This window comes from Cornus florida, unplaced genomic scaffold, assembly GCF_030987335.1.
Source record: "Cornus florida cultivar Cherokee Brave unplaced genomic scaffold, ASM3098733v1 CherokeeBrave_3.0.0_Hap2_Chr09, whole genome shotgun sequence".
Taxonomy (NCBI): domain Eukaryota; kingdom Viridiplantae; phylum Streptophyta; class Magnoliopsida; order Cornales; family Cornaceae; genus Cornus; species Cornus florida.
The window spans coordinates 64,473,453-64,487,043 of record NW_026775579.1 but is presented as its reverse complement, the minus strand read 5'-3'; the positions used below and the strand labels follow the sequence as shown (position 1 = coordinate 64,487,043).

General features: G+C 35.9%; 1 protein-coding gene across 1 annotated transcript; it reads right to left on the bottom strand.

Annotated features, from left to right (window-relative positions):
- Nucleotides 1-1,163: 1,163 nt before the first annotated feature.
- LOC132274145 (O-fucosyltransferase 7-like) lies at nucleotides 1,164-13,237 on the bottom strand. The gene is made up of 12 exons (XM_059775329.1): nucleotides 12,841-13,237; nucleotides 12,422-12,520; nucleotides 12,089-12,188; nucleotides 11,948-12,015; nucleotides 9,250-9,338; nucleotides 8,977-9,157; nucleotides 8,754-8,882; nucleotides 8,523-8,656; nucleotides 8,163-8,376; nucleotides 2,792-2,976; nucleotides 2,616-2,711; nucleotides 1,164-1,770 (listed from the first exon to the last, which is right to left on the bottom strand). The coding sequence occupies exons 1-12, from the start codon at nucleotides 13,039-13,041 to the stop codon at nucleotides 1,617-1,619; spliced, it is 1,650 nt and encodes a 549-aa protein (XP_059631312.1). The 5' UTR covers nucleotides 13,042-13,237; the 3' UTR covers nucleotides 1,164-1,616.
- Nucleotides 13,238-13,591: the final 354 nt, after the last annotated feature.

The following is a 13,591-nucleotide window of genomic DNA, read 5'->3' as shown; positions in this document are numbered from 1 at the left end:
ATCCAAGAACCTGCTGAGGAAAGTGTGTCTCTCCTCCATGATCTACCATACTTGGGAAGAAAGAAATGAAAGGATGTTCAAAAGGAAAAAATCATCACAGAGAGTGGTACTTGCAAAGATCACCTTTATAGTCACAGCTGTGCTCAAAACGGGGTTTTTGAAAGACAATCAATCCTCAAGGCAAATTCTCAGGGATTGGAATCTGTCGCTTGCTCACTGTCGTCCTCCTCCAAGGCCGTCGGATAGTTCTCATGGATGATGAAGATCACTCATCGTCCTCAGCTAGGGTTCGCACCGGATTATTTCTAACAACCTCACTTAACGGCTAATGAGCCGTTAATTACGGTTATTAGTTGGGTTCTTGGCTGGGCTTTCCTTGATGGGCCGATTGCTTGTTTTTTTGGGCTGGTTTATTTTCCTTTTGGGTTTTCTGTATTGGCCTAATGGCCCTCCTATGTAATTACTTTTAAAATTTATACAATTTGCTTTAAATTCCAAAAAAAAAAAAATGGAATCCTTTTATCACCTGCCCCCTTGAATTTATGACTGCAAGGTAAATTTTTCAATAGGTACAATTCCTCAAGCTAAATATATAATTTAAATTGGGATACTTTGAAATTTGGATTTGTCCGTTAGTAGTTGAAAAATAGGGAACTTAAATTTGGATACTTCGAAATTTGGATTTGTCCGTTATTAGTTGAAAAATACGGAGTAATTTTTAAGATTCTGAAATTAAAATAAAGTTTTTAAACAATTGCAAATGAAATGTAGAAGCACAACTAGAGCACCTGTTCCATTTTGTTAATCAAATAGTAAGGGATTGATTATTATTATTATTATTTTCTTCACTCCAAACAAACACACCAATAATATTGCATCTAGCAAACTCGAAAACTCAACCTTCCTTTGAGGATAAGCCCAATGGCAAGAGTTTGATTGATTATTTTCTTTTTCTTATGGCTCTGACTTTTTGCCTCTCCCCTACTCTGTGTCTCAAATAGCCCCCAAGTAATGGACCAATTGTCCTGCAATAAAATCATTGTACTGTACACAGCTTTGTCTGGCTTGCTAGTACTATATAAAAAATTTATTAAAAATAAAAGCATGCTCCCACACTACCCTCAACCAAAGAATTCCACTATTTACACTGCAATCAATACCAATACCAAGAATGAGTTTCCATGAGTGTATATTATTATAAGAATTGAGAATGGAGGGAAGTGAATCACTTCTCTCCATGATTGCATTGAATGTCCGTGAATGAAACATATACATCCCTATAGAGCACATTATTGTAACAGCACCAATGCAGTATTGTATCACCCAATCAATCTCCTCTTGCACTTGAGCAACTTCTCAGTCCAAAGAAAGCCGTTCGTGGTAGAATGAATCGCTTTGTCTCAATCAACCCATGTCCTTCATCCTGATGCAATCCGTATAATCTTTACGTATAGAATTCCCGAGAAATTAGTCTCAAGATATACACAGCCCTCAATCCCAACTCTGGTAATGGCAGCATTAGCTCAAGCTTCCGTGAGTAATAGAAAATGAAACATGCCACCAACCCAGCAACAAGAGGATATTTTACAAAAGGAATTCACTTTGCCAAGTCTAATCTACTTGATAATTAGAGAAGTATTCATATTTGGCGTTTCTTTCTGACATAAACAATCTGGTAAAGGGTTAACATAAAATGCCTCTTCTGAACGAAATCGATCCGTGCCTTTTGTTCCTGTAATAGGGCCTTTTCTCTTCCGCGGGTTCCCTTGCCTGTGCAACCAATAGAAAGAAAGAAGGGCCAAATTTAGCAACAATATACACTTTGTGGTTCCTCATACTCTAAAATTTAGAACAAGTTAAGGAAATGGATTAAAACACCACACTGTTTTCCTTTATGAAACCTGCATTACATGTGCTTCATGCAAAATAACCATTGTCAATTGAGGATATATCCCCCAGATATCACCTCATCAGGGTATGTCTAACATTAGCCTAGTGGCCTATTGGTATCAAGCAGCCTCCCTTGGTTGGGAGTTCAAGGGTTCATATATCTTCACATTAGTGGCTTAAAGGGGTTGGGTGCAACTTAACCTCTGGTCTAGGCTTAGGTTGGGTAAAAATACCTATGAAGGGAAAGAAGAACGAAAAAAAAGTACAAAAGGTAAGGACTGATCATCCCTGGCCATCCACACAAGTTCAAACTTCTCGTCTCTTTCCCCAACTAAAGGCAAACAAAAGGCGAAAACATTGCTGATAAAGGCTAATAGAACAAAAAAGGAATGGTTTCCATATCAGTGTCAACTTATAGCCCACTATTCATATGCATTACAAACCATGATGCAATGCTCACCACAGTATGAGCCTCATATGGGAAATTGCCAATGAAATTTTATGATAATTCTGTACTATGCTGATAGAGATATAAGTTCTCACTAAAGAAGATAAAAAAAGGAGACAGAGAGAATAATAGGTATTAGAAACCTAATGTACAGATGAAACAATCTTCTTGGGAATGGTAATCTGGATATCCAACCCAAAGAAAACCACAAGTACATTAATAAATGCTTATATTTTATCTAAAGGCTGTAGATAAAGTTGTGTTCACATTCACATACCGCCTTTTGTGGATTTCAATAATCCGATCTGATAGCTTTTTTCCTTCTTCCATTTTTCCCTGCTCTATTTTGTCAAAAAGATGAACCAGGGCCTTCCTGAATTAAGAGAGATAAAGAGAGACAATTTTAAATAAAAGTCTGAACTATGATGTGCTCAAGAAAAGAAAATGTCTTGCCTGTCAGGAGACACAGTTTTTCTATGTCCTAGAAAACGACGATGACCTTCAACTGCCCTTGCCATGTTTCCGGAGTATGATGGAATAAATATATCACTCTCAACAGATACAATGTAGTCGAGTGCAGCCATTTGAGTTGCATGATTAATAAAAGGTTCAAGCTCCTCAACTGATGCCAAATTTTCCTGCAAAATGAACACAGGTATTAATCAATCTACTAGTCACAAACAAAAAACATTTAAAATTTCAGAAGCTGGTAGTCCTCACTCCTCACCCCCTCCTCTCACGGCACAAACACGAAAAGAAAGTAAACATAAACTTCTTTGTGTGCAAGCAAGCAAGCAAGCGCGCGAAAGAGAGAGAGAGAGAGAGAGAAATTGATAACCATGGATTTAACTTCAACTTTCACGCGTGAAATTGTTCCTGAGTGGCCAAAGATTTCAGCTTGAAGGGATTTTCATCCTAATGCTTAGGATGTTGTTCTTCAGTCCCACTATGTGCAGTGTTTGGAAACTTTTACTAATTGGCTTTTCCTTGTAGAATACTTATGAACTTATAGGCAACTTAAATTGCTAATAAACTTCATTTGTTCATTAAAAGGAAACTGATTTGGTGTCTTTAAGCCTCTGTACTGATTGAAGTTTGACTAGGAACATGAAAAAAAATGAAGACTGTTAGGAATATTAGTCACATGTTAGCAAATTCCTTCACAAAAATTGAGTAGTAATGTGTGACATAGTCGTGTGTTTACAACCACAAAAGAAGATAGAGATGAAGCTCAGCGAAGAGCACACTGCAAATCTCACAAGACTAAACCATGTATCTTTAAGGTAATTTGAGACCATAAAAGACCAATTATGACTTAGGGACGATCTTTACAAGGATCAAAATTGTGTTTTAATCTTGTTTATCAAAATAGGAATTTTTTATCAAATTGCTTTTCAAAACAAAAAAACATTATCAAAATCCAGTAAGCCTCTATTGATAGGCTCGATCGAACGAAGCTATGGCAGTGAGTGTTGGTCTGTTTAACCTAACAAAACTATAATTTTGAGAACCCTCTCGAATCAAAATTCTTATAGGATTCTACTTACCATACTGCATGGGTTGACTATGTTGGCTATAAATATGGGGTTATGGTCAGTTTGGTGTATCTCTTGCAAAAGCTTTCAATTCCTTAAATATTTTAGGGTAATTTGCACTCACACCCCCCTAGGTTTGCAATAAAGACGGGTAGATTCAACTTAGGGAGAGTGTGATCCTATTGCCCCCAAGTTTGCAAACTTGACCAACACCACCCCAACCATGATAAGAGTACGTAGTTGTCCTTTGACTTCTGAATTAACCAATTTAAATCATTAAATTACAATATTAACATTTAGGATAAAGTGCAAAAAACCTCTCTGAACTATGTTTGAATTTGCAAATTAACCCCCCTGAACTATATTTTGTGCATAATACCCCTGAACTATATTTTGTGCATAATACCCCTGAACTATCACATTTTGTTGCAAAATGCCCTAATGCCTAGACTGTATTTCATTAAATGACTACAATGCCATTTCTTATTGAATTACACTTAATCTATTTTTCTTATTGAAATAAATTATGAAAAAAATTCATACTAATTTGATAACATATTCTGTATTAAATTTGCATAAATTTACCTTTAATTTTTTTAATTAATTATTTAAATAAAAATTTTAAGAAGAAAATTTTAAAATAATTTAATAAATTTCTTAATTTTTCATGAATATATTACATGAAAAATAAGGTTTTTTTTTTTTTAAAAAAAGTAATTTATCAAATTTTCATCAATATATTGTATGAAAAAGAAGGTATTTTCTACGGCAAAAATTTTTAACCCGGGTATAATAAATTTTATTATAAATAATAAAATTTTAACAATGAGTTAATCATTTTAGAAAATGGTATTTACAAATTATTATTTTTTTTTTCATTTTATGATAAATTGATATTAATAATGAAATTAAAGTAAATAGTATAATTAATATTTAGATAAGAGAAAAGATAATAAAAATAATTTAATAAAAAATTAAAAATTAAAAAAAAAAATTAATGAGTAAGGATAAAATAGTCCTTTGCAATGGATTTGTCCTTAATTGCAAAAAAAACAATAATTTAGGGGATTATTTGAAAAAGAGCAATAGTTTAAGGGGGGTTTTTTGCACTTTACCCTAACATTTATAAATCATTTTAATTGATCAAAATGATCCTCAACAAAAAAATAAAAATAAAATAAAAGCCAAACTTCACCACCACCAACATCCACAAGCACGCCCAAATTAGGACCACCACCGTCCACAAGCTTCCACTAGTCGTCGCCGTTGTCAGGAAATCAAGGTTCGATCACAAGGTTTGGATTGGTGGTGTTAGCGTCGGTGTGGTGGTGGTGGTGATGTTGAAGTCTGATATATGTATATTTATGTGTGTGTGTGTGTGTGTGTATATATATATATGGCATTGGCAGCCATAGTGGTGGAGTTTGACTTCTTTTTTTTGGCTAAGGATCATTTTGGTCAATTAAAAGGACTTATAAAGGTTAATATTGTAATTTAATGATTTAAATGAGTCAATTCAGAAGTTAAAAGGCAATTACGTAATCTTATCATGGTTGGGGGTGGTGTTGTTCAAGTTTGCAAACCTGGGGGCCAATTGGATCACACTCTACCTAAGTTATATCTACATATCTTTATTGCAAACCTGGGGGGTGTGAGTGCAAATTACCCTATATTTTATTAAGAGATTTATATTTTTAGATAGAGAAAGCATTGAGAATCAATCTAGAGTTATATGTGATTGAGAGAATCAAAGAAAATATCTGAATTGAAACTAATAGACATTAGCTGTGGAAATCAAGTCCATGGAGAAGCAGATTGCCTGAGGCCGAGTCTGTTGATGATCAGCAGCTAGAAGAGTCTGATCTTTAGCAAGTCTGAGTAGTCAAGAGGGACAACATAATTCTAGACTGAATATGGTAATTTAGTTGTAACCTCTTTCTCGTATAGTGGATTTTGATCAACTTGGACTAGGTCCCATAATTTTCTCTTCCTAGGGTTTTCCACATCAAAAAATTAGTGTCTTTGCATAACTTTATTTAAATTTACACCCTCTCTAACAGCTTAAGCTTTTGGAGTAGATAGTTACTAACATGGTATCAGAGCAAGCAAGAACCTGTGTTCACATGTCACCATCCCCTTGATAATTAAAATACATGCAAGGGGGCGTGTTGAAGGATTTAAATATTAAAGTTACACCCTCTCTACCTCACCCTGATAATTAAGCTTTTGGGGTAGATGGTTGTTAACATTAAACAAGGATTAACGATAATTCAAAATGTTAGTTAGTTGCAAATTAATAACTATAAGACCCATTCACCCCCTAAAGGTAACAGCCACTGCAATCTATCAAAGACATTTTCACATTTATCTTGCTTAAGTTTTCATAACTGATTATTTGTTATTAAACCAATGAATAAAAGTCAAGCTCAGCCGCAGTTCGATACTCTGCCCCTTGGAATATTTACTTCCATGACTCCTTTTATCTGCCTATTCGAATATTTGGAGAACTTCTCTTCTCTTTCCCAGGACAGCAATATATATGATTGGAAGTAAGAGCACTGACACCTTCTTAATTGTAATCCTCCACCCACCAACCAAGCGGGATAGGGTGAAGAATATGCTATAAAATGCATCAGAAGGTGAGGAAAGAGGGGTGAAAGAAGTGGGAGAACATCTTATAAAGAGGCAAACAGAGTAAACTGTCCCAACATTACTCTCAAATGGCTCAAAAGATCTCCCCAATACCTGAAATGTGTAGAAATGCTCTACAAGATCCCTCAAGTTGATACCACAACATTAAACATATTATATCTTTTTTCTATTAACTGCCCAAAAGAACAAAGACTTTTCCCTTGGCTTTCCCTTCCTTCAACTGCCAGCAGTCTCTCAAACAAGAAAGGTTTTTAATAATGCGGAAATCCTGTGGCCATCCATTGTAACACTAGCCATATTAACCACTGCTTTTCAAACTCCACCGATATTCATTTGCAGTAGTTCGTCCAAATGATTATAAAAGGAATTCAATATGTCACAGAATCATTGGGAAACTAGTGTAACACAGAAGTGAAGATCTAACAATATGATCAGAAGCCCTTGTCAATTCAAAGGCACATTGATTTTTGAAATAAGGTGGTCAGCAGCTACCAATAAGTGCCAGTTGAATAAGTACTTTCTTGGATGGTTCTCACTTACATAGATGTTTTCTCTTGTTTGTAATGTACTACAGACTTAAAATAACAGCTGTCCACAATGTGACAATATACACCTCAGCAAAACCAGGTTGATCTCATTACTAATTTGACTGATCATCTTATTTGCGTATTAAGAGAGCAATCATAATCAGATGGAAATTCGTTTAAGGAATAGTCCAATCTGATTAAGTTACCAACCTGGATATTTCTGTAATGTGTACACATCACATATAACTAATAATGCCATAGATTTATCTGAGGATCACTTAATAATACGTGTGGTACATTCAAGTTCTTTAACTACCTTAATACCTAACAGTTTGACCTTGAAATCTAATGAAGCGCAATCAGATTCAATATTTAGCATACGCTGGACTAGCAATTCAAACTTAGATCTGGTACACATATTTAGATTCAAACTTGAATTATGCTAAATCCAATCAATTAACATACCTAGCCCAAAGGCAAGGCACACACTGCGCTGAAAAGTTCTGAAGTGGCACAACTACTTATTCTAAAAGAAATAGCCTAAGCGGACTTTTTTTTTCCTAAGTAGCCTAAGAGGGACTTGATCCTACAATCTTTGACGAAGTAATGTAACAAGGTATTCTTCAGCTTATTTTAATGTCTCAATTGCATTGTTTACCAGTTAATATGGTTAGCACTGTTAAATTTGCATAAGGTTCCATTGTTATCACAATTATATGATTAGATTCTTTAGTATATGGATGGGTAGATTCACATGCAATGCATATGATTTTACTTGACTAGCCTCAGTAGTTGTCACCACTATAGTTTAGGTTACCTAGGTATTTATGTAACTGATTGGATGAAACAATTAGCATACACTGTAAAACCATAAATCCAGCTCCATGTTAGACAAGCTACCTCACATAGCAAAAAAATTAACTATATTTGTAAAATAGATTTCCATGACACAAGTTTCCTTCATAATTCAGACCTTAGGCGTTTATTTGATTCCAATTGATCAGACATCTACAGTTCAGGAGATTCTTATTAACAGCACAACGAAATTTATTTGATAGAGGGGGGAAATAAAAAAATAAAAGCAAAAACATCAAGCAACACTCTAGTTACCTTGTTCATTAAAATGGGAAAGCGGGATTGCAGATCAGCCATATGAGATGCACCCCCATATATCTCTCCAGCAGCAATATAAATGGGGGTTTTCGATGGGAATCCAAGAGCAGTAAGGAACACTCCAACCTCCTTCGGAGTTAAGGGGCAATACCCTTTGGCTCTCTGTTCTGTGGAATTGATATCCTTTACTTTCCAATACGTGGTGTTCTCTCTACAAGTCAGTATGAAAATAAGATATAGAAAGTCTATCAGGCAGCACATATCTGTTGGCTGTTCTCTGACATATAAATACGCAATGTAGGACACAATAATGATGATTATTATGATACAAGTCAAAAAAAGAAAAGAAAATCCTACCTGATTATCCTTAACTCATCAGCTTCATCTGGGGATAAATCATGTGTGCATCCACTAAAGGCAAGCATGTCCTTTTCATATCGTAAGTGCAAAGCAATGTAAGGACCATAGGACCTCATCCGATCGACCAACAACTACAAAATCAATATAACAACTTGAATGATGGCCATTACACTGGCTGCAACTAAGACATAGCCACTCTAAAAAGGTATATGAGCATTTAAGATTTACTTTTCCCATTGCCTCAATTAGAGGTGCAAAACGGAGGGCTTCATAACAAGCACGGCAGCGCAGCTTCTGAATGTCTGGAGGCAGATTATTATTAGCCAGTCGTGAATCAGACTTAGCAGCTCGAATGACCTATCAGAAAATGTGTTGGATCAAATATTGCATGTGGAATATTGCATTGACCAAGTAAGCAGATTCTAGTTGGAATACTCCACAATATATATACCTGATAATCTTCCCACATGTTCGCTATCTCATCCTGGTAGTAATCAATACCAGACCAACTTCTGAAATGTTTAACTGCCCTCGTAGCATTTGCCAGTTCCTCAGGGAGTTCTTTAATGATTCTTACATCATTGGACAAGGAATTAATAAAATGACCCTCATCAAAGACTTCAGAAAAATTGCTGCAGTTCAATGTAGAAAAAATTAAGTATAGCATCAAACATTCAGAACACAAGACAAAGATGCGGATTTTGGAGTATTAAAAAAATTGTACCTAGTGTCCTGCCAAAATGATCTTTTATCAAGTTCAGGAATTACGAGAGTAGCATTTAGTATGCGGGCTACAGCAACCATGTCGCATATCTACAAGTCAACAATGCGATTATTCTTCAACTCCAGGTAATAGTTGAATTAATTAAATTATGCCAAAATAAAATGTTAAAGGAGACCTTGGCAGCTTCAGTTTTTGGATGGCTATTGAGCCTTGCACTAAACTATCCCGATAAATTAAAGTTTAAACTACGACAATTGACTTTTTAAATTGTTATTACATATATTTCAATATTAGATGGGAAAAAGGAAAGATGCCATATCATTACTCTGATTAGTACAACTACAAGTGTGATGTTGTGGTCCGAATTTGGTGCCGGGTCGCACGACCCCTGGGGTTTCCCTGACAAAAATTTTTGACCTGTTTTTGCTCATGGGTCGTGGACCCTATTTAGTCTCTTGTAGCCCGATATATAAGGGCGCTTAGGGTTTGGAGTGGTGTAAGAGAGAAACTCTGAAATTCGTATAGAAACAGAGTGAGGGGCTGAAAACTTGTAATCTCCGATTTTACACATAGTGAAGACTTTCGCCGGATCTCCACCGTATACGTAGGTTGTTGCCAAACCACGTACAAGTCTTTGTGTTATTTGTGTGGTGTGTTTACTTTTTTGTCGTGATTCTTGGTTCTATCTTGGGTTTGCTACGTTTGTCATAACAACAAGGGTAACTTCTTTGGAGACTGACTACAGTACCAAAATTAGCTTTTGCCAAAACGGGTAAACTTCCACTTTGTCTACTAGGTAACGAATTTGCAAAAATATTAAGGAAACTTCGACAGAGGTGGCAATTAGTGGGACCAGATAGTGCAATATACAGGCTGGGTGGAAAAAGTGCGGCAACAAAGGTGAATTTTCCAAACTGCTCAAAGCCTTTGGCATATCGATTTGGACTTTAGGGTAAGTAAAGTGGTTAGCACTAATGGGATCACAAAGGTTTTGAACTTGTTGAACTGTCCATAAGGATGACTACATCATAATTCAATTAGAACTTAGCAATAGTAAGACAAGCTCGTTAGGTTTGAATCAAACATCCCCAATCTCGATATTTTGCTAAATTTGCATACTTCATACTTCAAAGGCCTGTAAAATGTCGAAGCAAGTCTTTAACGGGATTGGACATTATATCACTCATTGATGGAAGGATGAGAACTCCCAGTCCCAGAGTGCATCTAATCCTACCCAAGTGAAACATTTGCCTCTCAGCTATCAAAAGATGAAGAGGTTAAGATCATTATTTAGGGAAATTCACAACAAAAAATCAGGAAGCTGATAGTTCTCTATTTATGGACACCAGAAAGGGGACCTTCCTCAATAAAAAATAGCCCTACCATCAAGTAAGTTATGATTAGTAATGTTAATTCTAGCGTTCTAATCATGACTGAAAGGAAACTGGTCATTTGTGCTTGCGTTTCTGTGATAAGTAAGATATCTGTTAGGAATTAATCTCCTTTTGTTCGGCACAACGGAAGCAAGACACAAACGGACATAGAGATCCAAACACCAAACAATAAACATCAATACAAACAACTCAGAGAAACACAATATTTAAAGAGGTTTGGGCCAACTTGGATTACGTCCACGGAGAAAAGAGAATTGATTATTATTATTAAAGAAGAGAAATATAGCTGTAGAGAATACATACTCACTATCTCATAAGAAATTACACTGGTAGAGATTTTGAACACCGGACAGTGTACACACACTTTCTACTCAGGGAATGGTACCAGATACCTGAGCCTTTCATGATCTACCACTCCACGAGACCCCTGCTCGCCATCAGTGTTCTACCCACTCACACCCCAACACAGTCACACACTCACTGATTTCTATGAGGCTACATCTCTCTACTCTTGGTGCCTCTTTGCACCAACTCTCTGCTCTCTTCTTTTCTCACTCTTCCATTCTTTTCTTCTTCTTTTTTCTTCTTTTCTCTCCTCTACCTGCTTCTCTCAATGCATGAATGTACATATAGGCAAATTCCACCGCCTTCCATTCTTTAGTTTTCATCCTTGCGGTGCCGACTTCACACACACTCCCTCACATTTGCACTCTTTCCTTCTCATTCATGCACTGACCACAGCCACATAGACCACACATTATCTTTCATTGCACACGTCATTTTTCATTCTATATTCAATGCACTGACTTCACTTTTGCTTTTCTCCATTCACCAGCACACGAATAACCTTAATCAATGAATTTGAGCCAACTCAACAACATCTATATCTTAATAGTGACATGAACCTACCACCTCTCTCTTTGGAGTGGACCACTCAAGCTAACAACTAGAAGTCATAGTCTTTGAAATTCTTGAAATCTTGTAACAGGTTAAAGTTGGAGTGGATATTGTAGGATTTCAAGTTTCACTTTCTTTTCCTACAACTTCTATGCAAACCAGGAAAGTATGAAAAAATAATAAAAAAATAAAATTCTAAATTTCTGAAATTTACAGAGTAGGCTGGACAAAAGATCATGTTCTAAGCATTCTATAGAGCCCTTTTTTTTTTTTTTTTTTTTTTTTTTTCCTTATTTGGTACTCACACACACATGCCTCCCCTGAGCATTCTATAGAATTAATAAAGAAGATGGGTGGAGGTAGGGGGAGAAAGCGGGAAAGAGATGAATAGAAGAGAGGATACGAACCCCAGCTCGCATCTGGTTGAGCCCGCCATTTGTATTAACGAGCAGGTAACCCTGTGACTCTCCAGGATCTGAATTGTTATTAGTATGACAAAAGTGAATACAGAGAGGTTAAGCAAAAATGCAAAACCACAACTTCCTTACTTGTGTAGGATGAACTTGATTCAACACAGGGCACATAGCCTCGATCTGGTGGCGGCTTCCATAATTTGTCAGGATTGAAAATCCCACTTGCATTGTTCAACTGTGAAGTTTAATGTGAGTGAAAACATGAAAGATGCAATATATACACACACATACACACCTATATCTACGACAATCATAACACAATACACCAACTTGGATCAATATAACATTCATGATATGCACCACTTAAAAGGGTAAAAGCGTATCAATTCCAAACTAAGGAAGCGTTTTTAAATCTAAAGAAAAGAGGGAAACTAATTGGCACATATTGTTAGAAGAGAAGCACAAAACCTTGCGAGAAGAGAGGGGGGTTTTCGACAGATGGGGAGGCACAAATTCTTTTATCCAACTTCGCTCGCTGCTCAATTTTTGGTGTCCAAATTCATATTGCTGAGAAATTGAACCAACCCAGATCAGTAAATAATCTCATATTTGCAATTTCAATGTATATCAATGCACACACCCATTCTTGAACAAACACTGTCAAGAAAAATAATAATAATAATTCAATGCAGAAGAAGAAAAAAAAAAAAAAAAAACCCTTTTCTCTTATAAGTCAACAAACTCAGAAAAAATGGAAACAGTGTGAAATTAATAAAGAGGGCAAGAACTTGCAATAATCAGTTCAGGAGAAGTGAGAAGAAGATGAAGTGTGTGTGTGTGTGTGTGTGTGTGTGTGTGTGTGTGAGAGAGAGAGAGAGAGAGGTGACCGTAGGGAACTTGAAAGGGTCGGGCACTTTGAAGGAAGGGAAAACATGTAGGTGGACGGAGAGTACAGCGACCATTGCAATTGAGCATATGGCGCAAGTTAGCAGCTTCCTGAGTGATCCCAATGTTCTCCAACTGTGCTTCTGCATCTCTCTCTTTCTCTGTCTAAACACACGCACACTCACATACTTATTAAACTCCATAAATCACACACACTCTTTCTGTATTTATTTAGTCTGTAATTCTCTCTCTGTGTATATATATTTATGTATGTTTATGGGTATCGATATTTGGTTATCAAGTACTGTAAAAGAGGATGAGGGAGAATATATCACAATAAAGAATGGAATGGAGAGGGATTCAAAAGAAAAAGGATAGAAACAATGGGATAACAAGATTAACATCACCAACTAATAATTAATGGCTAAATACCTAACTAAGAGGCTTTGAGCTGTTAGTAAATGCTGTTCTTTATTATTGATTGACCAAATTTGTTTTTATTATACACAAAAATATACTCTGTAGGGTGGAACTGATCAAGAACTTGTATATTCACTTTTAATTATAATTTGGATTTATTCTAGCGGTCAGGCTTTCCTTTCACTGTTTTAAGAAACTTATACTCATTTTTTCTATTACCTTTAAATACTATTAAATTGTATTGATAAATTCAAAAGAAAAAAATAGCCCAAAGTATTTATAATTCTAAAAACACTTATCAAGTATTCATATAATACAAAATTATTTTTACAT

Coding starts and splice junctions, on each gene's coding strand:
- LOC132274145 (XM_059775329.1), bottom strand. CDS start 13,041: ATGGAGTTTAATAAGTATGTGAGTGTGCGTGTGTTTAGACAGAGAAAG. Junction 9,158..9,249: donor TCATTTTGGCAGGACACTAG/GTACAATTTTTT, acceptor ATTGAACTGCAG/CAATTTTTCTGAAGTCTTTG. Junction 1,771..2,615: donor ATTGAAATCCACAAAAGGCG/GTATGTGAATGT, acceptor TTGGTTGCACAG/GCAAGGGAACCCGCGGAAGA.